Source organism: Lepisosteus platostomus, chromosome 2, assembly GCF_059453375.1.
Source record: "Lepisosteus platostomus isolate fLepPlt1 chromosome 2, fLepPlt1.hap1, whole genome shotgun sequence".
Classification (NCBI taxonomy): domain Eukaryota; kingdom Metazoa; phylum Chordata; class Actinopteri; order Semionotiformes; family Lepisosteidae; genus Lepisosteus; species Lepisosteus platostomus.
In genome coordinates this window covers 66,590,142-66,616,432 of record NC_142612.1, presented here as the reverse complement: position 1 = coordinate 66,616,432, position 26,291 = coordinate 66,590,142, and the positions used below count along the sequence as shown (strand labels likewise).

General features: G+C 37.9%; 1 protein-coding gene across 1 annotated transcript in view; it reads left to right on the top strand.

Moving 5' to 3' along the window:
- fndc3ba (fibronectin type III domain containing 3Ba) overlaps positions 1 to 26,291 on the top strand; it is a 167,142-nt gene that overhangs the window by 83,472 nt on the left and 57,379 nt on the right. The window contains exons 4-7 of the mRNA XM_088614103.1: positions 674 to 750; positions 7,758 to 7,998; positions 8,389 to 8,658; positions 21,098 to 21,156. Coding sequence (XP_088470229.1) covers positions 674 to 750; positions 7,758 to 7,998; positions 8,389 to 8,658; positions 21,098 to 21,156 — 647 coding nt within the window. The remainder of the gene's footprint in view (positions 1 to 673; positions 751 to 7,757; positions 7,999 to 8,388; positions 8,659 to 21,097; positions 21,157 to 26,291) is intronic.

The following is a 26,291-nucleotide window of genomic DNA, read 5'->3' as shown; positions in this document are numbered from 1 at the left end:
ATTATCAATGTAATGATATCTATATTATTTTTCTCCCCACATTTTATTTATTAAATTTCATTGTATGGAGGCAAATATGTTTATGCTGTGGTGTTTCCATAGATCGGTGTGCAGGAGGGGATATATGAAGCCGCAATGCAAGCCTATACATTTTTCTGAAAAAGACAGTCACATCTTAAGAAGAGACCCTTATATCTGACTGGGATTTCTGTTTGCCAAGTAGAAAGCACAGATTGTTCAGGTTTTTTAAGCTACAAAAAGGTACATAAAGAGTTAAAACTTCCACTGAAGGGGGTGACCCAGAGCCAAGAGATCCAAGTCTTTCTTCGGTCATGGAGGTGTGAATGTCTTCACAGTGGATAATTACCCTACACTAAGAGTGGTGAACCTCTTAAGCCACGAGAAATCCTTCTTAAATCAGTTTAACAGTGAAGGAAAATATATAGATTCTTTCATTTTATAGGAGTTGGCTTAAAAAGCAAGTTTGTTTTACTTTACTTATTTTTTCGCTTAAAGCCTTCACACTCCCCTGCACATGTGAAAAAAATGGGAGTGAAACATGCTGCATATATGTTGGAAAAATAAATGGCATGAATACTTGGAATGTTTCCTTTGGCTTATACAAAGGGATTTTCTTTGCTCTAGAGATCTGACTGTTGACTTTGTTTGACAGGGCCTGCAGAAGTTCCGATGATGTCACCCAATGGTTCCATTCCACCAATTCACGTGCCACCAGGTTACATCTCCCAGGTAAGAGGAAGAGAGTGGGGAGATGTTTCTCTTCTAGTCAGTCAGGAAAACCATTTTGTGTTTGGCGTTTTTAATGGTGAACAATTTTTGTTTATTTCATATGTGGATAAATGATCTTACCTTCACTCTGATTATGCCATTATTATTTAAACATCTATGGCTCTGCCCCCAAAGGATTGATCCAAAGTAATAGTGTGGGATAGATCCAAAATATATTTCCGGGTAAAAGAAACCGTACAATACAATAGAATATGTTTGCATAACACCTTCATACAAAAACTACCTTTGTGGCTATAAACAACAATGTGGAAACCCTAGGAGGGAAGTGGTGAGTCAGGGTAGGTAAACGTATATAGTTTCCATTTTAGGCCATCTGAAGTAATTTCTCAGGCAGTTCTATGAGAAGGGGCTTGAAAATTGAAGAACCTGTGTTAAGCTGTTTTCAGTTGCTGAGCTCCTACTCTTGATGTAGTATTTGGCTAAATAGAAGACCTCCAGCTGAAACAGAGAAGGAAAAACTCCCTGTATTACATCACCTGAAATTTCAGATTCTACACTGTTCTAAGCAGAGAAATTTGCCTCTCGAGTCCATGTTAAGGGTAGATTTGATGCATCCAGTGTTAATCTTCTGAAACTCTAAAAATGAATTTCCTGTTCCAACTACATTAAACTGTTTCTTTGAGTGAATGTGTACAGAAGAATCGGTGCAACGTCAATAAAGCAACGTCATAAAAGCAACATAAAATTGTCAACAACACAACAGCAGACTATTCCTAAGGAAAAGAGACTGTAACATTTATTCCAACATAGATGTGGACTTTTATTTCTAACAAAGGATTACATTTCCCTATTTAATTTTCTGAACTGCAATATTCTATTAAGTGATTAGTAAGTGAAAGGGGACATAATAATACATATCTCATCACGCATGCTCTAAATAACAAGGGATTAATACATTCAAACAATTAAATATTTTGTGACACGTTTAAAAGAAATTAATACAATGTCTTTTTTCACTCCTGTAACTCCTAGGAAGTAAATGTTAAATGTCCACATCTGTCTGTAGTGCTGTTTATCTGTGGATTGCACACTTTGTGATTATCAAAATGATTAAAGTATCACTGTTTACTCCAATGATTGTTTAATAATGACTAATTATATTGATGCTTTGAGACTAGTGGACTGAATTACAGCTTTAAAAAACAGGATGTGAAAAATATAAAACCCTGATTGCAGGGTTTGTTCCCTCAGGTTTAGTGCTATTAAACTTTTGTGGATCTGCATGTCATATTTTCTTTGTATTCCCCTCAGCTAGCTTGCCTTTGAACTCTTTCCTTTTGTATTTGACACTTCTTGTGTGGCCTGCTGTCCCAAACATATCCACAATTTTTACCCCTGTCTTGTAAACCAAAAATGACCATTATTTATTGATAATATTCTGACAGCATCACATATCTTAAATTAATTCTTAAATTAGTAGTTGTGGTTGACTAAAATGATTTTTTACCTGAGCATAAAAATCCAAGAACATTTTACTGACAAAATACATGACACAGGTGGATTGAATGTCACCGTATAACTTGTTCCTGAATTTCTAAGTCAGCCTTTTTGTATAGCTGTAGAAAACTGTTAATAGTGTAAGTATAAAATTAAAATTAAAATTCCTTAGCTAAAAAGACGTTTATAAGCGGAGAAGTGACATTTTTGATGTACTACATTGCTGGCAATGTGATTCCCCATCCAAGGGGACATTCAGTAATCACAGATGGGCTTTCATCTCCCCCTGTTCTACATCGAGGTGAAATCAAACACCAAAGCAGTTATTGGGGTGCAGCTGCACACTCTCCCTCAGCTCTAGAAGCAAGTGAGCCCAATGTGGACTGTACGCAACCGCTTAAAGGAACAGCCTTCCTACTCCATTTGATTTCAGTGTTTTCACATGCTGAGTGCAGCTCCGTAATTTCAGAGCCCACATTGGTGCCTCCCACAGCAAAGCTCTCTCTCTCTCTGAAAGTGATAAAATAGCTTAACTCAGTGTAGTTCCCCACTACCGAAAGTATGGATCCCATCCTAATCTAATAGTATAACATTTTTATGTACTGTAAGGTGAAAAAGCCATCTGTAATTTCTGTGTATGGGAGCTGCAAATGAATGATCAGCCCAATCTTTTCTTGGCCCCTTGCCTGTTTTGGTCCCTGTGAAAGATGAGTCATGAAGCAGGGAACGAATGGGTGAACCCACCTAAAAGCCCAGTTCCCCCGCCCCCCCCTTGTCCTGAGATGTTAACTCAGATGTATGATCAGGTATGCTGCAGGGCGGAAGGGTCCATCTCCTGGGCACCGAAGAAGCAGACAGTGTATAATAGCTAGCAGTAATAGCAGTACTCTACAGTCAAGCAGGTTTTTGTTTCAATATGTGTGCTGTGCAGGTGTGTGCCGCTTCAAGTGGAAAGCGATGACATTTCAGGTCATCGCATTTAATTGACACAAAATAATTTGTGCTTTTGAGCCTGGGAAATCCACAGTCATTGTTTTGTGAAGGGGAATGAATGCTGATGTGTGATGCTGAAATAAAAATCGCATGTTTCTGTTTAGAACTTCATTCTTGTTTTTACTGGTGTGATGGTAACTCATTTTGTGCATCTTCTGCATCTTTACTTGGTTTCCCACAAATATAAAATAAAAACTGTTGAAAACCTGTTGCCTTTCTAAAAATCCTCATCTAGTTTTTGAAATTAAAAGCCTGTCTCAAAGTGCTGAAAAGAAGTACAGTGCCTAATGGATACCTACTGTCTGTTGAGGAAAATAATAATCTCAGATCTTTTAAAAACTGATGACCTGTAATGTACCTTTTCAGATAGCTTTGCACGTAATTATCTCAGACTATGTCCATATATGGATCCTTTACAACAAATTCCATTTGTTGCGCTTCAAACTTCATTTTTGAGAAGATACTTAGGGCATTTAAACCAATTGGAGTAATTTGTCTATGGATGCTGATTTTTGCTATGTCCCAGGAAAGGTAAAAAAAAAATGTGGCCTTCAGAATACAGTGCTTGCCAGCTCACTAAGTGATTGTTCGACACGTGTATTTCAAATGTTGCATTTGGCTAGAAATGGAAGCTGGTTGCTTTTCAACCTTGAAAGCCAGTGAGCGTAAAAAAATCTCGTCTTCAGTTATGTCCATTGGTTCAGTTGTATCAGCTGGTGTTTTAGAGAACAGTCTAAACCAAAGGGAAAAAAATAATTAGGGATGTGTTACATAACTAAATGTCATTAGTCACCTCTTCCCTCCTATTCTTCTACCTCCTGAGGAAGTAGAGGATTTAAATTCTGTCAGTGGTTTTTTAAGAGTTTAGTCACAGATGGAGGCTTAGCACAGTGACGTGAAGAAACAAAGACAAAGCAGAAAGATACATTACACAAGTGATGTGAAACAGTATCTCTCGGGTGTCCCATTTGTTAATTGTCTCAAATTCATTTAATCTTCTGTGAATCGGGGACAAACACATATCAGAGCCAAGTGCAAGCGGGAAGCAACACTTTTGCAGAGTCATGTTTGTTTAAACATCGTTCAGAAACTGGGGAGATGGAGAGAGAGCATTTCCACATCCTGATGTGTGTAGAAGGCAAGAGGACAAGCAGTGTTTTGCAAGGGTTAACACTGAATGTGTTTGCAGTTGTTTCCCTTGAGAGAGTTACTGTAATCCCACTTCCTCCTGCTATCCACAGGCATTAGAGTCTTCTGATGTAATTTAACCAAATGACAAATCACACTGTCCGCCAAAATATCTGTGTTCTAATAAACAATTGTTTAGGTCTTCGTTGAGTTTCCTCTTTCAATCGGAAGGATTACTGAGGGAATACATTTAATAAAACCTTTCTGCTGTATCTAAACACAAGTTGTGTATTTGTTTGTGTTAATATATACTATTCATCAAAAGAAATGTTTTTTTGGTCATTGTAATGATCAGACATGACATAATTTGTCATAAATGTGTTACCTACGGGGTTTATTAACAGGTGGTCTCCTGTGAAAGTCATAGGCTAGTAGTATGTGTGCCCACTATTGGAAGTGGTACAAGCTCTTCATCTGTGACACTTGCTTTGATCCATGTTGCAGATGTTGTCTGGTGGAGTTCTGTCCAATTCTTCTCGTAGCACTTTCAGAAGCACATACCTGTCCTCTGTGCCACAGATTATAACAAATTCAAACTTATTTTCATGTTTGGCAAGTCGGTAGAATCACTGTTGCATTTTCATCATGCATGAAAGCCATTATTACATGAGCAACCAAGGGTGTTGGTAGCTTTTTTGGAATACCCTCACATCAGGAAGAGCATGTTGCATTCCAGGATCAGTTTATTCTTTGCAAACAAAATGTCATCAATTTCTACTAAAAGTATAGTTCTGTAGTGACTGGATAGTCCTTCACACTCAAATGATGATGTTGACCTTGTGGTCATCCAAAATGTCTGTGAACTTGTGGATATCAGACTTAAGTGGGGCATTTTTTCTGTCCTATTTCCATTTTTCTTTTTTCTTCCTTTTTTTGTCTATATTAAATCACCTCATCACCCCTGCCCAATCCAATTTCTCACTACTAAGGCGATTTAGTCCTTGAATGTCCCAATCAGTCGCAGATGACAAACTATTCAAAATTACTGAAAACATTAATATCTGAAATTCATCAACTTTATTTTTCTAAAAACATGCATGCATTAATAGACTAATAAATTACTTCTACTTTTCTGTATATTTTATGGTGCTGTCATCATATGATGTTAAATATTACTATAACTGACATTTTCAGTTTAAAGTTGCTCTTAGGTTATTCATTTGAATTAACACTTAAATTACAGGACTTTATGAGGTGCTGAATCAGAATGTGCTTGGCATTAGAGCATATAAACTTGAGACAGTTTTTTCTCACTTACCTTTTACAGTAACTGTTTGTACCTGAATTTCTTTTTTGTTCATTTCAAGCTTTGCAAACCAAAAACACTCGATTTAAGTAAAAAAAACTCTGCTATTTCTTGGCTCTTACATTCCATCAAGTGTTCTGCTTTTAATATACTGTACTAAATTGGCTACCACACCTCACTCTCAATATGTAAATAAGTAGCACATGTTCTGTTTTATTTATGATAAAACAAGCCTGGGAAAAGTAAATATTCTTATTTTGTTTTCTCAGAAAGTGATTGCTTTCTCAATTAACCGTTGGAATTTGAATAAAAAAGTGACTTTATCAGAGACTGAAAAGGAAGGCCAGCCCTTGACTAGTACATTCCTGGCCTTCTGTCAACCTTGGCTTAATGAAAGATGAGCGACAAAACAGGCTGATCCAGAGTTTTTCTATTCAGGCTGAGAATGCCAGCAAAGTCGGAACATGATCTGAGCCTCAGATAAGTTGAGCAGACAGTCTCATAACAGAGTCATACGCAGATAGATATACTTGCTATAGACCCATGGGTTGAGGGTGCAAACAGATGGTACACAATGTATTTTTTAGTGAGGATGCTCAGTCTTTCCTTTATGGGGGAAAAATACACAACGAATATTTCCATCACAGTGGAAAAACAGTTCAATGCTGCTGCTTTATATTCCAGACATGCATAATTAATTAGTTTCTTTGGTCCAGACGCACTTTACATAAGGGAAGGGATCAAACCTGATCCATCACTGAATTGCTGCTCCCACCTGGGTGGAACGTGACAGCAATCATGCATCACCAGAGAGTGAGAAATGACTTCACTGTTTAAATTAAGGCTTAATTGAGGCTCTACATGGCTTGGCACCTCAATACCTGTCTGAACTATTATCGCCCTACTCCCCACCTCGCAACCTCCGCTCTTCAAATTCTGCCCTCCTTACTGTCCCCCAAGCCCGTCTACATTGTATGGGCGACAGGGCCTTCTCCTGCTTCTCCTTCCCCAAGCTCTGGAACTCTTTGCCCAAGGATATCAGAGAGTCACCTTCTCTAAACTCCTTCAAATCCAGACTCAAAACCTTCTTCAGAAAAGCCTTTACTTAACTGGTTCCACTCTTCACCCCTCTGCTCTTCTTAGTACCACCTTCCACGGTCTCCTCTATTGTTATTGTTGTATTGTTGTAATTGTTATTGTGTCTTATCTTGTGTATTCTTCTTATTTATTGTTGTAGTCTTCTTATTTATTGTTATTGTCATCCTGTAAAGCGCTTTGAGAAGCCACCTTTAAAGGCGCTATATAAAATAAAGTTTATTATTTTTATTATTATTAATCTTTTTCTTCTGACAACTAGGGCTTCTAAGTATCTGAGTACTGACCCTGCCTACCCTTGCTTAGGTACTGAGGTGGTAAAACCACTGTCTTGCACTATGAAAAGATCCAGTCGCCATACAATCATAAAATGTATTCATGCAATCCTGGGATTTGTGATACATGATTAAGAACTCAAATAGTCATTGACACTCACAGATGTGTCTGGGCACCCAATACACTGATTTATTAAGTTGAGATTATTCAGTGCATACATGTGGGTGTGTCCTTCCTCATTGTCAATAGATCAAGTGCATTATTGCAACAATAATATATTTAGTGCAATTCACAATCTATTGAATTTTAAGGGAGAAAATACTTATTTCTACAATTTTGTATCTGTCAATGGAGGTGCAGGTGGCATTATATCCTATATATTAAATTCATTAATTAGAAATTTCAACTACCACTTAGATTGGAAAAAGTTCAGTAAAACTGCCAAATACGATTTAGCAAGCCATGTTTGCTACATTCAAAAGATTTGTAAATAACATTGCTGGGGATAGAGGATACCAAATAAGTTAATATTGCTTAGTCACACATATGTAGATTCTAGGTGACCAAATTCATTATGCTACCTTGATGCTAAGCTGATGAACCAAGATGAAAATCTTTTTAATACGGCTTTATTGTTGTAGCCATTCTTCAATCAGAAAGCAAAAATAAAAATGTAAATTTTTACTGACCATTGTCCTCTTTCTGTCCACAGGTGATTGAAGACAACACTGGAGTGCGACGTGTGGTAGTGACACCACAGTCTCCTGAGTGCTACCCCCCCAGCTACCCTTCTGCCATCTCCCCTACGCACCACATACCCCCGTACCTCGCCCACCACCATCATTTCATCCCCAACTCCCATACAGCCTTCTACCCCCCTGTCACAGGGCCGGGAGACATACCACCCCAGTTCTTTCCACAGCACCACCTTCCTCCAACAATATATGGGGAAGGTAAGAGTCTACTACGCTTTAGAGAACCCGCCATCTTTTAATGACTTGTTAATTAGGCCTCGGTAGTCGTGTTCTCCTCTGAAGCAGGTGTGTATTAGAAGGTAAATTATATCTGCAACTTTAAGGAAGGGCAAACAGCTAAAAAGCTTGAAATAAGAGTTTGATTGGTGTAATTGAGGGCCGAAATGAAAAGCAGAGCCCAGTGGGATCATAAGGGTTAGTACAGAGAGACTGGGTGCTCATACTGTACACAGTGGAACCTAAACGAATTCCACTAATTGTTATTGTAAAGACTTTTCACGGGGAAACCCCCCTTATGTTACTGAGTAGATGGGCGCCGACGGTGTCGTTCATTCTCAAGTTGCTCTTTTGTTTTCTCTCCATTTGAAGAGATCATACCCGTTTACGGTATGTCCAACTACATAACCAGGGAGGACCAGTACAAGCCACAACCCAAGAAGATGAAAGAACGGCAGCTGGACCGGCAGAACCGGCTCAATAGTCCCCCTGCGTCCATCTACAAAAACAACGTGGGCTGCACAGCAGTGTACAATGGATACGGCAAGACTCACAATGGGGCAGGGGGAGGCAGCCCAGGCATCAAGAAGACGGAGCGTCGAGCGAGGAGCAGCCCCAGGGCCAGCGAACAAGACGTGCCAGGTAAGAAACCTCCCTGGGCATGGGTCAGCAGGTGCAGCCAGCTGGGGTCGACAGTAACACCCCCCGCCCTCCCCCAATCCCCAGAGTTTGTCAAAGGCTTCCTGCAAACCTGTTGAGGGATCTCTTCAGGTCTGAGGGGCTGCTGAATGATCTCTACTCTTCCTCTAAACACTCTTTAGATGCGTTTCCAACCACTGTCTAAGCTGAAAGCTAAGCCTTTAAAAAAATGCCTTTGAAACGACGAGTGCAGACCTGTTCGCCTGTACCCGTGTTGTTAGTGTAGCTAGGAGACTGCAGGAAGTGAAACCATTTCAATAAAGTAGAATAGATAAGAGCACTATACTGAAGCACTTGTAGTTATCATTCCATAGACTGTCATATGCAATAGTGTCAGTGGACAGTTAATTGTTAATTAAACAAAATAAATAGTAAGTGGGGTGAGAATTTGCACTGATAAAAGCCTATGTTCTATAATTTCTCTCAATTTAAATTTTAAATAGTTGACCTGAGTAATTTTAGCTTAACTACAGGCTAAATTTGACCTTGGAAAGTACCACATTTACAGAATCAAGTCTCACATTTCGTTCTGGACCCTTTAATAATGAATTCAGTAAATTACAGGATTGTGAAGCAATCTCATAAAGTATCATTTTTTACTGGGCTTTTTTACCACAGGATTTTTCTTTTATTGTCTTTGCAAATTGCCTGTCTTCTTGTCTGATTGATACTGGGAAAATGGCATCAATTAAATACTAACATGAGGCATAATTTTTGAAAGATGATGATGTTACAGATGAAAATGCCATTCACATTGCGATGATTAATTGAACCCCCTATAATTATGATTATTTTAATTTTTGTAATGAGGATAATTCTGCAGTCAGCCTTGAAGGAGCAATCTTTTAATGAAGAGAGCTGCCACAGCAAAAACTGAATTCATTTTTTTAACAAGAGTGGCAGAACCCAAAATCTTGAGACAACAAAGCAGTTTTAATAGGAATGAATCATCATTCAAAACTAAGCAGAGTTCACCATTAATTTTAGTTTATTTCATTACGGAAACAAATGTCAAAATAATATACAAAAATAGTCTTCATAGTAACATCATACCAGTATTATCTTTTGGTATTGTACAGTATATAGAAATTAGTAACAGTGTGAAATCAAGTGATTCCTTTGGAATTTCCATCACTGTGAAGTGTGATCAGGTGTTGACTAATTGGTTGTAAATGAAATCCACTTAAAGAAGTTGCCTTTTTATTCTTGTTCATCTACCGAGAGTGGCCCTTTGTCAAAGGCTGCACTTTTACATGTGCCCTATTTCCCACCGGGATAGCATTTTTTCTGTCAGAAATCTCTTATTTCTTCAGAGAAAAGAAAAGAGGGGGCAGCGGTGTTGTCATAGTAACCAGATATTTGGAAGCTGCTGGGGCACTATCGTTTTCCTTGTTCACAATGCAGCACTTGTGCCCAGGTAGTGGCCGCCGGCATACCTTAGGAGTCGCACATTTTCCCAATGAAGAACCTCATTTAGCCTTGCCTCTGATACGCACACGCCTTCAAAGCCCCCCTGTGGTGACATTTTATACGGGGTTTCTTGTCAAATCATGTTGGCTCAGAGACTTTGCAAAGGGGGAGAGCGTGGGTATTTAATACAGAGTTTTTGACATGATCTCTCACCGAGTCAATATGCAAGACTGAATTATTAAAGTGTGCACCTGCCCGGTTAGATAAGGTTGTTTCATGTTGCAGAAACAAAGCTGACCTTCCTTTAAAAAAAACAAAAAATAGTAAAAAGAGGGGGAAAAAAAGTCCTGGAAATGTTGTAGCCCGATTGCCAGTTCAACCAGGGGAATGATAAGCACTGAACACACTGAGCTGTTAACAAATCATAATGAATCTCAGGACATGTCTTAATTTGTTTAGTGCAGTAATGAGAGAAGTACACTGCTACTTAACTTTCAGCATTTTTTTTTCTACTGGATCAGTCAAGTCAATTTGGTTTTTAGTTTCTTGAATTTTCCGCAGGAGGCAATAGATACATTTGGCTTCTGCAAGTATTTTCTTCAGTTTATCATGACATCGTGGAAATTCTGTTGCAAGCTGTCTATTAAATTCAGATATTTCCTTCTTAAAATACACTTTTCACATTTTTTCCTCAGTGTTCTCACCCACCCACCAACTTGTTTTCGTTTACAAATTAGAGCAGCCCTTATACACTCCTCTCAAGAACATAACTGGATCTCTGGCCTTATGTTATGAAACATTTTTGCACTTTTTATTGTTATATCTTGTAAAAAATATCAAGTGAGAAATATACAAATATAAAGAGCGCAGAGCTTGTGCTATACAAAGACAAAATTGAAGTACATGGGATATTCTGATCCTGTTTCTGCAAAGTTCTTTTCAGCTTTTCTTTTTAAATGTTTTCTAAAAACACTTTTTCTTATTCATAAACACACTGAATACTATTCAAGGGGTTTAGTCACAGACTTGCTAAATTTCCATGTGTCCAAGGCTAGAGACAGTATGCTTCATTTATACTTCTGCCTCTGAAGAGAGAGCAAATATGATCAATTCACAAGGGGATATGATTTATGAGTTTGACCGGCTGTGTGAATGGATAATATATGATATTGCAAACACAGATTTGTCTCTGCAAACTTAGCCAAAGGCCTAGACAGGCCAGTAATGTTAAATAGGGTGCAGAAGAGACACCTGAAGAAGGCTCCTCAGCCAAAACGTTGTTTTTTACTCTTAGTTTTTCCTTTACACGGTGGAATTAACCTCTGCATGTTCCTTGGAATAACAGCTGGCCTTTCAGCTGCTATGTCATATTTTCTTCTTCAGTACTTCTCGCCTCTTCACTCATCCATTTTCATAGACCCCCCCACACACACACGCGCGCACACACTTGCCACGACAAAGTTTGAAAGTTCTGTGGAGTCCTTTTCTGTTAGGCGGTCTAGTTTTTTGGATTAATATGTATGTGCACTCGTAGCTCTTATGAGCATCAAGCTTGTACCCGAGGTTATGATTTTGGCAGACTCTGGGCTGTCATTCCACATGGCGTGTCCTAGGGATGGTGCTGTGGGATCCCACTACCTGACTGGTGCGGAGAAGCACAGGTTTCACTTTTTCCTCTTTTTTTCCTCTGTGTGTAATAACAGAGCCTGGAAGAAACAGAAAAAGCAGTACATTTGCGGGTGTCTAATCAAGCTTCTAACCGTCAGCCCCAGTTGGAGTTGGGTCCAGTTAAGATTAGAAATACCAGACAAAGCCTGCAATGGGAAACAGCCGGCCATTTTTTGGGGGTAGGATACAAATTCTTTGGGTCAGATGGATTTGACAGTTTCAATTGAATATGTGCCCCAGAGCAAATTATAATTTAAAAGCAATAGGACAGAATATGGATTGTTTCACAGTAGGGCAAGTGTTTGTTTTTTTTTGTCAGCAGCCTCAAAGGAGATTGGAGTTGCTAAAAAATGCCTACCACTAGTATCCATTTTTTATTTTTTCAATCAGGGGCAATAGTTTCTGGTATAGGGGGGTAGGTGTTGTACTGGGTTGAAGTCTAGTTTGACTGCGTGTTACTCACAGGGTAGAAGTTTGCAAATTGCTTTGAACCCCTGTGGAGTTTAAACTTAAGTCACAACAGGACACTAGGAGAGCCTCCCCAACAGGATGTTTTCTTTTTATTTCTCACACTGGCACTCTTTAGTCACCATTTGTGGTTGTATGAAGTAGAGTGAACATGTTTATGTCACTGTCACCATAATATTTGAGTACATTGTATCTTTCTATTGAGACATTGTTACTTTTTCATAATTTAATATTTCTGTTTACTTTAAGTCTTCACTTTTCTAGAATTCATTAGGCTCATGCCTTTCTTTAATATTAAGTAAAATTGAGAGCTTTGTAGAATGCTAACTATATGTCATCTATTTGGTATGAAAACAAGAAACTGGATAAAGGATGCCATTTGATAAAGAACATATATTATTCAGGTAAACCATTAAAGCAAGTAATACAGAGCCATTTGGAGTAGAGAAAAAATGAAGGGTCGCACAAGAGTATTTTCTGAAGGATGTTTTTCCTCATTTTACAGCAACATAAAATTACTCAGACTCACATCTGTTTTGGCTGTAATTAAGGATTCAAAGCTGTTCTTTAAAACTGTTTATTCCTGTTGGAATTTTATTTGCATGGCAATGAGCCATATTAGCAAACGCAGTTATTTAATTCATTTTTTAGCATCTCGATCTGCTATAAACAAAGCTTTAATCTGTCTCTTCCCAAAACAAGACCATGAAATTCTAGGGTAGCCTTCAGGCATGTCTCTCCTTTTTGTGTAATTATTTCAAATTAAAGTCTGGAAACATTAAAGTCCCATTTTGAGAAATTATTTTTTCTTTGTACTTCAAAATAGACTTTCACCAGCTATGTAAAAAATAATCAAAAGTTGAAAACTTTTATTCATAAATGTAGTCAAATGAATAGCTGTCCTTGTGTATGCTACATCAGCAGTCATTATGTGTCCAAGACATTCCTGTGTCTGTTGATTGAAAGGGCAGGAGTCAATACTGGCATAGAAGCTAATCTCTGTACTCTGTACGCGTTTGAATATTTCACAGCTGAAGTGAAGGACTGTGATGAGACAAGATTAGAAAACTAAGTCTCTGAGTGTCTCTTAATGTTAAAAAAAAACAGTAATAAAGGCTGATTCAGTCATGACAACCTTGTAATGAATGAAAGAAACAAATAGGAAACAACTAAAGCAATTGGCTTGTGAGATGAGTTGTTGTTTTCATAACCGTGCTTCGCTGTTCAAATTCAAGCCAGCATTTCTTATCGTTTTTGTGCATGTGTTGCAAACTAGGTCTGTTACCTCTGTTCTTTCCAAGCTCCTTGTACCCTTTTGACAGTGAGCACTTTGATTTAGGGGATTTTCTGTGGATTCGCTTGAAATCTTTCAATAAAGATGCCTGAAACAAACAGAAAAAAAAAATGAATGGACAGTAACCCTCTCTTTTCAGGACGTGCAATACTTTACTAAAATACTTATTTTAAATTCAGTTTTTGTTTATTTGATGTGTTTGTGGAATGATTTGTTCTTAAAAAGGATGTTTAAGGACATAATAAGGACATTTAATTATTAGGAGTAATTAAAGATAAATGAATCAATTGTATCTACAATGGGAATGTAGATAATCATAGAAAATAAATAGCATGTTCCTGTTTCCAACACATATGCATCTGATCCTGCAGTTACCTTTACCTTGTGACTCCAGTCGGCCTGAATCCCGGGTTGCTTGTGATTTTTTTTTTTAACTTTTCAAATCACTCCTAACTTCCCACCTTCAGACAGAATACCTTTTCGGTACGGATGGGGTCAGATAAGTAAACGTCTCAATTACACCCTTTAGTGTTCAAAGTTACCGAAGACGGAAGTCTTCAACTCAGCCAGTGTCCTGACGAGCATGTTTGTTTCCTGCACAGGACCGTTTAGCAGTGGAACGGTCTCCACCCTTCCCAAACCCCTTTCCCTTTTCTTTCGTACAGTGGAAATGTGCCTTTAGGAATTAGCTCTGCCAAACTGTGTGAAATAAAGCATGGAGAAAGAAAGGGGGTTTGTCAGTTCTCATGGAGTGGAGCAAGCAGTAATTGTGAAAGGGATTAGGATGCACAGCTGGTGAGCAGATGGAATGTTTGCTATTTAGAGTTGAAAATGTTCTGGAACTCCAAGACCCTACAGTCTTCTGCCCTAATTTCCCTTCCCGCTTGCTGGTTTTCTCAGTTATTCCCTACGTTTCTACACTGGGGAAATGCTGTACAAAACACTAGCTGTTTCTATAACCTTTAATGTACCACATGGATTTGGGCAAAAGTGAAGTTATTGCTCATAGGTGTGGCTGATAAAAATATATATATATTTTTTTTTTACACCTTCTCATTAATTGTTTCTGACAGGCATCAGTCTTTATAGATACTGTTTGTCAGCTGTGGAAACTTGCACTGATATGAGATAAGAACAAATACACAGTCTTGGGGTTTTGTTTTTGTAGGGCTTTGTACCAATTCAGTTCCAATATTGCATGTAGTTACCTTAACAACAACTCTAACAGAATAGTTTTCTGACTGCTTTTTGTGTTGTTCTAACATGCTGAATGGATTAAAGAACATGGTTCAAGCCAGATGGTTTGTTGATATTGGCTTCCAGGCTGAACCTGATTAAGGCTATGCCTGGTGTTCCTCTGGTTTTATCTAGACCATGCTGGATGTAATTGTTTCTCTGTGTAAGCATGTGCATTGTGATACTTGCTAAGAAAAGGGAAAATTAAAGCATACATTTCCAAAGGCATTTTATTCCTTATCCTTTGACCCTGAGGGCAGCCTAACCCGTTTCTAATTGGGAATCTCAAAGGGTGATTTATGTTTGCAACCACAAGATGTCAGGGTTGAACGCTCTTTAAAAAAAGTGGAATAGCACCTTAAGACGCCTTAGCAGTGGTTTTTTATAATGCTTGTTTTTATTTTCCTTTTTTGAAGGGAAACTGTATTAAGATGAGCTGTGTTCTTTTCAGCTCTGTGTGTATGCATTTAAATTGTCAACCAAAATGTCTGCCTGATGTATCTTTTCAGCAATACAGTCGGCTCCTGTCGAAGCTGACAGCTAAGGCATTCCTGGCAGTCTAGAGTCTCCCTGGGTGTCCCTTCAGGTTTGTTTTTTTAGAACGCGGGCGTCCGGCAGACTCGCTTCACACTGGCTCTTGACCGGGGCGGCTCCAGCTGGGGGGTCACGTCTACCATTGGAAAGTTTGGACGCTCAGTAAATACTTTCCACTGCCGTGTCTCCTAGAGTTTAGAACAACAGATTCCCACAGCACGGAAGCCAGCCGGCCTAATTAAACTGAAGCATGTCTTTGTGCCTTGTGGCAGATTGCATTTTCAGCTTGCATCCAGAAGCCATTGACTCTTGAGAGAGATGGGGAGAAAGATAAAGTTGGAGATAGTATTGAGTTAGTGAGTTTTTCTCTTTGTTTAAAAAAAATGCATGATGTGAAGTAAGGTTAATTGGTAAGTTTTTTTCATACATTTCCTGTAGGGGATTCTTTCTTTTTTTTTAAAATGAAAGATGTTTCATTGAAACATCTGCTACATGACAGTCTCTGGTAATATTTATAGTTGAGTATTTGATTCAGCCGTTGCTGAAATGAAACCGCACATAGTTTTATTTTTTAATCCCTCGTGTAAACCTGGCATTGGACCCGATGAACTCAAAATCCAGATTATTATTTGGTAGATGTAACTTTTTTTTTTTCTCTCCCCGTTAAGCAGAAGTGCAAGCGTGGATCTGTCAGCGTGACAGACTCGGTCTTGCTTTTCCTTTCTTAGAGGAGAGTTAAGCAGAAAGAGGGAGGGTAAGCCTGTCTCTGAAAGAAAGCTCTGTTATGGCTGAGTGTACTGCACTCAAACCCCTCAGCCTGAGAACCATATGTACAGGCTTCTTCCAACTTGGGGTGATGTCATGGGCCTGGAATGGAGGGCTTGTTTAAACAGTAAACATCACAGAGCACTCTGCATCCTACGGACTACTGTCTAGCCAAAGCTCTCTTTTTTTCCTTTGCTCCCCTGTCTTTCAAAATGCTCCCTGTCTCTTGCCTTCTCATTTCCCTCTCTTTTTCTGTCTGTCATTCTCTCTCGTGCTTTTAGTCCTGGTTACCTTAAACACACACACACACACTTTCATTTCTCATTTCTTGGCCGGTTTTCTTGCCATCATATGGTTTCTCCCTGTGACCTCACTCACTAATTAAATGCAGACACTTTCTCTCCTTGTGAAAAAAAAAGTGTATGGGGTAAAGTGGGAAGGAAGAAATGTGGACAAAAGACATACCGTTTTCAAGCAGCCAGTCTGTTCCTTGGAAAAGCAAGTCAGTTGCTGAGAAACGCAAGGCTCTTTGGTGACATGGTTACAGGAAAATAGACACTTTTTGGAAAATAAGCTTTTTTATTTTCTTCCACAAAAGAGAGGTTTGTGAGGTTTGTGCAAGTAAGTGGTCTATTAGAAGCGCCGTTGGTGCACTCCTGTTATATGGAAGTCAACTCATCTAAGGTACTTAAAAAAGGCACAGGCAATATCCAGTACACTGGAGGCCTGCTGACACAAGGGGAAAATGGCCAAGTGGGAGTCGCTAGGCAATTGAATGGCAGCAACAGTTTATTTTTAAACATTTAAATAGATTTCCCTCTCTTCAGTCTGACTTATTTGTGTAGGTGGACTGCATCATCTCCAGCCAGCAGAGGCTTCTCATGTTTTATATTCTGTTGTTTTTTTTTACTGAAGCTCTTGCATTAATATTTTGAGTCTGTCTATCAGCTCATCTTTTATACTGATTCCACTGCAGAATGGTGGACTTAGCCTTTCCTGACAGCCTGTTAGTAAGGCAGGAGCAGATTAAATCATGGTACAGTCTCTCAGAAAGTGTGTGGGGATGTTCATTATTGCCAATGCTAATAGCAAGAAGGAACGCCACAGCCTAGATCTCCAACAAATACGATCATGTGCTTTCTGCCCTTCTGGAGGATAATACATGTGAAATAAAAATAATTCAGCGATGGTTTTGGTTTTATTGTTGTGCATTTCAGTGAATCAAATGCCATATCTGCCCTCTGAGATGCAGTTTCATTTGAAACGTCTTGTTAGTGGAAGACGCAGTGTTATGCCTCCCCTGTGGCTCATTTGTACCATGAGGACCTGATCTGTTATTAGAAAGAAGTTCTGCAGACAGTAGAGCTGTAACATTTGTGTTTTAATTGCTTTGACCTTTGGCCTAGTCAAATAATTTGGCACACACCAACTGCACTGTGAGTTCCCACTATTAGATTTTTGTTTTGTGGTTTTTTTAGTCTCTTTTATGGAGAATTACAGGTTCAATCTGACACTTTCTGTGACACATTTTGGCCTTCAGCCGGAGAAGAATGATAAAAAAGGATGCTTGAGCTCTGAAAAACATTTGATATAAAACAATGATGAAAAAATTCTAATTGTCTGCAAATAGCTAGATTACAAAAGCAAGAATTGGGGTTTATGCTCACATTAAATTAAACTTGTCCTGTCTGGCAGTTGAAAAAAAAAATCAATATTTAATGGTGGCTTTTTGTCTTCCTGAATTTCATTCCAATGGAAACCCACCAGGAAGTTTAGGTTTGTAACTTACAGATGGTAAAATGGATCAGTTTTTATTTGATCATGGCGGGAATATAAAAGTATCCTAGGGTTCCACATATCCAGATTGATTAACTTAAGAACTGAGATATGTGCAGTAGAGCATTATATCTAAAGCCTGACAACAAATGTTCATTCGTTTTTTTTCCTTCTATTAAGACCTTTAGTTAAAGTTAAAAAAAACTGTGCCACAAGGTTTGTCTATTTTGGGATTTGCTGTGTTTTTTTTATCTTTTTTCTTTCTCAGCTAGAGAGTATAAATCATATCCACATGGACGAAAAAAGGTCTAGACTGCAAATGAAGGAAGAATGACTTGCCCCAACTAATGCTGAGAGAGTTCAGGGAAAAAGTTATCCACTTAAAGTCAACTGGAGGTCACGCTGCAGTGACTTCACCACGCCAGTGATTCACTCACTATCAGCCCCATGAGTTCTGTAAAAACAATGCATTCTGAATTTCTTAAGCCTTTTTCCTTTGTCCAGAAAGCAAATTTGAAGTCAATACAAGTCATCAGAATGAAAATAGAACCTAAACCTTTGAAAAAAAAGGGTGTTCTTCTGCAGGTGTGGCACACCTTAAGTTAAGTCCCTTCCAGGTGTTTAGGGACTAGTTAGAAACTGCCTTCAATTTTCCATTTTCTGAAAAAGGAGGTTGACGGTACTTTTTATTTATACCATTCATTGAAATTTCCTTCTGCTTTGTGGCCATCTTTTATTAAATTCAGTTCAGCAAATCAACAAAGCCCAAATAAACCATACAAGAAGAACAGAGACCCGGTATTAAAAGCTTGCAACTCAGTGATTAGCTGACTATAAAAGGTGGATAACTAACTGCTGAACAGTAGACATCTTACCACATTTACCACAGTTGTTGCCCGAGATTAGGCCAGCCTTTTTAAAACTCAAATTCCAGTTTGTGTTTTGATAATTTAGTGAGAGCACATTAAAGATTAAAAGGTATTTGTGTGTAAGTGTGTTTCTAGCCTGCCTGTGTGGGTGACGGGTAGATTGCTGGGTCTGTTGTATTTGTTTTTCCGTTGTGAGAACACCTATGTGTTGACCCTTTGGTGTGAGTGAAGGTGATGGATGTGAGTGAAGTCCTTGTCATTCTGGATGGTAGATCCAGTAGCTTTTCTTATTGGCTGAACCTGATCACAGAATGTCCCAGGACTGCACTGTGATAGCCTGGAGTTGCATGAACAAGAAGGGCTCTTTTAGGGATACTGGGATATGTATTATACTATTTATAACATGTATTGATATGTATTACTATACTGTATTCAGTGGTGAGGTCCAAGGTGATTGATCTGCAGGTAGTTAAGGTTTCTCCTGGCACTGAGGGTGGCAGTGGATTATGTAGGGGTAGGGCCTAGGATTCTTAGTGAAGATATGACAAAATGACATTTTGAATTCAAGCTTTAATTAGTGCATCCAGTCATAATTATTTGCAGCTTTATTTTTGACCTTTATTAAGCTTTATTAGGCTTGAACATATTCCATTTGTTTTTACTCTATGATTCTTTCTTTTACTGAATCTTTTGAAAGGAAAGTGCATTCCTCTGCAGCTGTTACACCTATACATTCAAGAAATACAAAGGATTCCTTTTATCTATTTAGACTTATCTATTAGTCTTTTTCTGTCTTTCATAAGACGTTTTGAAATTTACTGCACTGTTTTGGGATGTTCTGGACTGTCTACAAGACATGTTTGTTGTCTATTATTAATAGTATTAAGTGTGAACTTGCTAACATTGTCTTGATTGTCTCATTTAGAAAGTACAAATGAGAATTTGTAAACAACTGTATTCTTATGTTAATATCGATAGCAATGGATCAGGGAAATTTTATGATCACATTCGTGTATCTGGTGAAAAGTTATTCTGGTATACTAATGAGGGAGTTCCTCATTAATTAATAAGGTAATAATTTTGCAATTATTCATCTTTAGGTGAATAATTGTCTAATTGTCAAGGGGAAAACTGTTTTTTTTTAGAGTTCTTTGGCAATGTTATTTTTAGGTTTGAAAGCCTTTATGTTGTTTAAGCTTTGTGGTAAAAACACTTGGAATAGAAATTAATAGAATAGAAACGTCTCTTTGAGTCCAGACAATATGTTTTCAGATTTTAAATCATTCCAGGATGCTCAATCCAATAGCACCTGCTAGGGATTTCTGAGAGGCTGTGGGATTTGTGGTGCAGACAGTAAATGTTAACGAAAGGGGAATTCTCATGGTCTTCAGAATAGGTACAGACACCAATACAAAAAAAAGTTTTCTTTTCTAATTTCCCACTTTCCCACAACCGCCCCACATATTTGAAATGTTGTTGCTACTGTAATGTTTTGACATGGTCTTATTTAATTAAAATTATTTTTCTACCAGTGTACTATCATGTGAGTGTGTGTTCTATTATCTAAGTATTGTCCAAAGCAGCAGAATGCTGCCAAAAGCATGGAAGAAGGATTTAAAGGGATACCCACACTCTTTCCATTTCTTCAAGGTTAATAGTTTTTACTTCATTGCAAGGAAAACCAACCCCGATCCCAAAGAGTCCCAGTCCAGTTAGTCTTATGGATCATCCTAAACCCAACTGGTTTTTAAAAATCAGGATCACTAGGTACTGTAAACAAGCTGTTTAGAGGAGGGATTTTATACCTTGAAGGCTGACGGTGTTCTAAATCTCTGAATTTTGAGATAACTTAGCTTAACATATTGTTTTATTTAATTGATCTCGGTTAAATGATCCATGTCTTTAAAAATTGATGACTTAGCAGTTACCTAGGAAATGTCTCTCTTTACCCAGGTGAGAAACCCTGCTTGAATTAATGTGCACACTGATAATAAGAGACTCACTCTTTTAGGAAGGGTGTGTACACATAGGAATGAGAGGGAAAAAAAAGGTATTGTTCATATTGATATTTTTTTTTAATTTCCCTCCATACCACATTTTTTTAGATCAACAAGGGTCACTTTTGCTGTAACAATAACATATTATTATTGTAACAGACTCCTTTGATCATCTTCCAGTGCTTATTTACTGCGGTACTATTGAGTCTGACTCCACTAATTCCTTACTTTACACCCTATATATGTCATAAAAGTTCATAGTGTGTAAACATAACCTTCCTGCATTCATTTAACTTTTAAGAAAAGTAGCAGCTGCCATCTACTGGAACATGACAGATATAACAGTTTGTTTCTTTTCTTCACAGATCATGATTCAGAAACCAAAAGAGTTCAAGACATGCTTTCAGGAATCGAAAAACCACAGGTAGGCCTCCAATGATCAAATAAAACTGGTGCTGTGTGACGCTGACAGGATTTCCAGAACACAAACATGATTAATAACCAAACCTTGATTTATCAAGCTCTGGAATTTAATATTCTATGTGTTAGAATGACAGACATAATTGCATATGAATCATATAGAAGGAAATGGTCCACTCATAAATGGTTGTTGTATAGGTTAGAGGAAAGACTGCAGGTTTGTTGCTTCATAATTTCTGGTTCTCAAGTTTGGTTCAACATTAAGTGTAATAGAAGACTTACTTAATGGGGGATTATGAAGACTAATTTGTCACATTTGTCTCAATTTCTCATTTGTAGATATGATGTTTTAATAGCTGGGTTGCAGGTCATCCCAGGTTAGGTAATTGGTCCTTAACCTTCCTGAAATCTTGGAAGTCTGCTTTGTCCACTTGGTGGCAGAATATTGCCACAATTGAAAATGCCTTTTCAAAGTTGCAGTGAATATGTTTTGCAGGAATTCAATGGAATTATTTTCTGTTAAATGCTAGAATCTTTTGAGTGCCTGACTAAGGTAACCAAAAAGTTTTTTGAATGCAGCCAGTTTATTGCACGTAAGGTAATGAGTTCAAGCTCCTTCCACACTCAGCTTTTAATGTTCTCTCAACATTTTATTATAAATTTGAATTTATAACTTTGGTTTTATAATACATTTATGCTGCTGAAATAATGACTTTTAATGTTTTTGAATAAACACAAATAAAGTTTATATATTTGGAATTCTGGGGGATATCAAAATTTGAGAGAAACAACATTTTAGCCTGGTCATACATTTTCCTGTTATTTTTCATCAGACGTGTTTTCCATATTAAATCTTTGAGGGTAAAAAAAGGTTTACAGGTATGGTTGAAAGCAGCTGTTCTACGTAATGAAAATTGAATCCTGGTATAATTTCAACTTTATTATGACACTTAAGATGCACCACTGAGAGTGCAATAAAATGCAAGTTAAGCAGTTCTTTTTAACTTAGTGTCATTGTGTCATTGCACACAAATGTATTGAGTCTGTACCCTGAGTGTTTATGCATGATGAAATGTATTATAAGATTTTGTTTTTGCTGTTTGAACAGTTTGTTATTCAGTGTCGGAATGATTCAAAATTCTCTTCCATACTATCCTTGCAAAATGACCTGAATACCAACACTTGAAGGTTTAGGCATCTATGTTTAACTGTTTCAGTTAAAGGACCAAAGTCCTTTTCATAACTGACCATTTAGCTCATTTCATAGCTAGTATCACTGCAGTGTTTGTTTTCCCCAGAATGATCCTCTGAAAGGATCATCACTAGCTTCACTGATTTCCACTAGGTTTGAAAAAGGAATAGACATATTGATTGGACTTGTAAGAAAACGAAGACAAAAGCTATAAAAAAGCTAAACAGATAAGGACGTTATTTGATAATTGGCAAACAAATTCGCACACAAAAACATTTAAGAGGCCTTATCTCAGAATATATATTAGTTTATTCAACTAATTAGAAACAAAATCATGGTTTCTGAAATATACCATAGTTGGAAAGAAAGCACTTCTTTCACCCACTCCCAGAGTCCTCTGTGGCCTTTACTACTGTTTACCGCTTACTTTTGTTTTTAAAAATACCAAAGAACATTATAATGCATCCTCCCACATACACAATGACACAAAAAATTAATAGATGCTGCACATAGCCAGTGCCCTCAAATTTTCTGCTTGGTAACAAGAGGGTAATAATAGATAAATTGCTGCTTTATCTGTTTATAGCTCATCTTCTTTCATGCTGCCTTAGATACAGGAAAATGGAGCTGATTAGTGCTGCAGCAGAATCACCTCACATATCAGTCTAACCACGGAACCTGAAGACTTGTGCATAATGATCCTCCCATGAGAGTCTTTCTTCAGTGTAGAGTCCATATTTGTAAAGCACTCATTTATTAGAGGGTCTTACTGTTGGTGGGAGACCTTAATTTACAAAAAATAAACTAGGAGAGGAGCATTCAGAAAAGTGGTTTCAGGTCATTTGTCTGCAGTATCTCTGGGTTGCATTGTGGTTTAACAAAACCAAAATATCTGTTGGTAACTTATTTATAACAGAGACCCCAAAATGGTGAAGTACAACACACTAGTTTTGTGCCAAATGGATAATAGAGTTAAAGGCTAAAAGAAACATAATACAAGGTTTTGTATAAATGTTACAGAAATGAAGGTTGAAAGGTAATGTGGAAAATTTAGCTTGAAATTATCAAAAGGCTTTTATCGATCCGAGGAAAAACTGAAACTTAATAAGCTCTGTGATATTACTGTATCAAATAAGTCACCTTATAAAAATCAACATGGGCTACTGAGCTAAATATTTATGTTGTATATGTGTAGTGTTCCGTCACCCTCAAGAAGGTGACGGAACACCTAATTTTATGTGACAACTTCTTGTTATATACAGTAGCTTTGCTGTGCTTGCAGCATTACACAAACTGTAAAAGAATATGAACCTTAAGACATGCAAGGACACAAGCTTTGCTTGAAGTAAATCCATGTGATTTCATTGAAATAGAGAGGAAGGTCCAGTGGCACACAAGAGTGGCGTGTGTGGTCAATCATTTATGCCAGCAGCCATAAATGATTGCAGGTGTGAGCCTGGTCAGTACCTGGATGGGAGACCTCCTGGGAAAAACTAAGGTTGCTGCTGGAAGAGGTGTTAGTGGGGCCAGCAGGGGGCCCTGCGGTCCATGTGGGTCCTAATGCCCCAGTATAGTGACAGGGACACTATACTGTAAACAGGTGCCGTCCTTCGGATGAGACGTAAAACCGAGGTCCTGACTCTCTGTGGTCATTAAAAATCCCAGGGCATTTCTCGAAAAGAGTAGGGGTGTAACCCCCGGCGTCCTGGCCAAATTTCCCATTGGCCCTTACCAATCATGGCCTCCTAATAATCCCCCTCTATGAATTGGCGTCATTACTCTGCTCTCCTCCCCACTGATAGCTGATGTGTGGTGAGCGTTCTGGCGCACTATAGCTGCCGTCGCATCATCCAAGTGGGGCTGCACATTGGTGGTGGTGGAGGGGAGTCCCCATTACCTGTAAAGTGTCTTATTTCGTACACTTGCACAAACAAAGCCTGCACAGTGTGCATGACATGAAGCAAAGATGATTTGGTGAACATGAATCACTGATACGCTGTACCACAGTTTTCATCATGTAATACTTTTATAAGCCCAATGTACTATATTTTAAAAGTTCTCTGTACTTGCAACTGTAGTGTTGTTTAATCTCGCCAGAGCATATTATTAGCCCTTTGCTCAAAGAATTTGTGAATGCTTTTCAAAATACCTTTTCTGCATCTTTCTTGTTTGTTTATTTTTAAGAAAGTTCAAGAAATCTATTTGAACCTTCACCACTTTAGTATCGAAAAGAAAAAAGACGAATTGCTTTAACAGAATGATTTTTAAATTTTGTTACCTCTCATCTTTCCTTGGAAGATTGAATTTGGTTTCCTGTGTCCTTTAAGAAAGGACACAAATAAAATAAAATGATTGTGCTCCATGCCAAGTATCTCAGTAGGATCCTTGCTGACTCGTGTTACTTGTGTACAGTAGCCAAACCTGGGGATGTGATGTGATGCTTTTGTTGCCTTACAAGCTGAAGCTTATATTAATATATGTAATACAAGCATATACATTTTTCTTATGCTCATTTATTGTCCATAGAAAAAAAATGGTTATAGTATAAAAATAAGTGCAAGCTGCCAATATTTGACATAATAGCAATTAATTGACCATTTTCTCAGGAAAGTTAAAAGGTAAAGTCCATACCAGAACCACAGTGGCTCATCGAGTTTCTGTAGTGTTAAGCGGAATAGAGAGCTGAGACTATTGCATATTACACAAAGAGCACCACTCTTCCATCGCAAACAAAAGGACACTCTGCAAACAGTACACCTTTAGTAACCAAACTGGAATGAAATGGACCATAATGCCCAAGAAATGTTCATCCCAGTCCTCCAATGGTTGGGTTGTAAAATCAGCAGCCAAGTACATTGTTGACCTGCAGTTTTGCTGTTATTATTTTCTAGTAGCCTTAATTAAATGATTCAAGTAGGTAGCTGCTTCAACATGCGTAGGCTGCAAAGGAACAAGTAAAGGTGTATTCCATGCTGAAAAGAGAAATAAGAAAACACAAAGTTTCTGCTGTGGAGCCTTCTTCTTGTGCCACACCTGAAGAAGGCTCCACAGCCAAAATGTTGTGTTTCTTTTCTTTTCAGCACAGAATAAACCTTTACTCCTTCCTTATTTGAATTTAAGTGAAGGGTCAAGTCTGGGAATCTTTATTGAGAGTAATCACTTAAAAAAGGCTTCCTCCAGCCAGAAATGGATGAGAAGCCATGGCCAGAAGTGCTTCCTTTGACTTAAATCAACCATTAAACATAACTTTTTAGAAAGAACCGGGCATTAACTATATAAAGAAATAGAAATTTTGAAGCATGTTGGGCAGGTTTGTAACTTTTTCAGGCACGCAGTGAAACCTGTTTTGTATGCAGGTGTGCTGAAAGGTTGAAATTTTCATTATAGGCCTGAGACCTCAACATTTTGTTTTTTGCTGTTGTAAGTGGCATTTAACTTCAGTTCATTTAGTGTAAGTCACTGAAGCTTATAATGTAAACTGTGAGACATCAGCAAAGCTGTGGAAAATTGCAGTCTTCTTTCTCGGTTTGCTTTAAGATTTTAGTTCATTTACTACTAGAATTTATAAACATTAATGTTTCATATCCTATATGTTTTTTATCTTTGTGCTGCAGTGTGCAAATGCTGAACTTTCTGAGATATTCAAAATGCATTTGAAAAAATACTATATAAAGCAAGAGACCAGCACAGATTACCCTGCATTAGAGAATATTTCATGCAAGAAAGATAACTTTGTGTGAATATGAATAAGCAGGATTGATTTTTGAACTTTTCTTTGTATTAAATCAAAGATTTTCATTTAAATAAGGAGTTGTGGGGTTATTTTGAGTGACTAATCTATCAAAATATCATTAAATATTAGAGATGTTTAATGACCTATGAAAACTACTTACTGCCTTTCATTAAAAATTAACTATGTGCCCAGATATTTTACTACACTGGTGGTT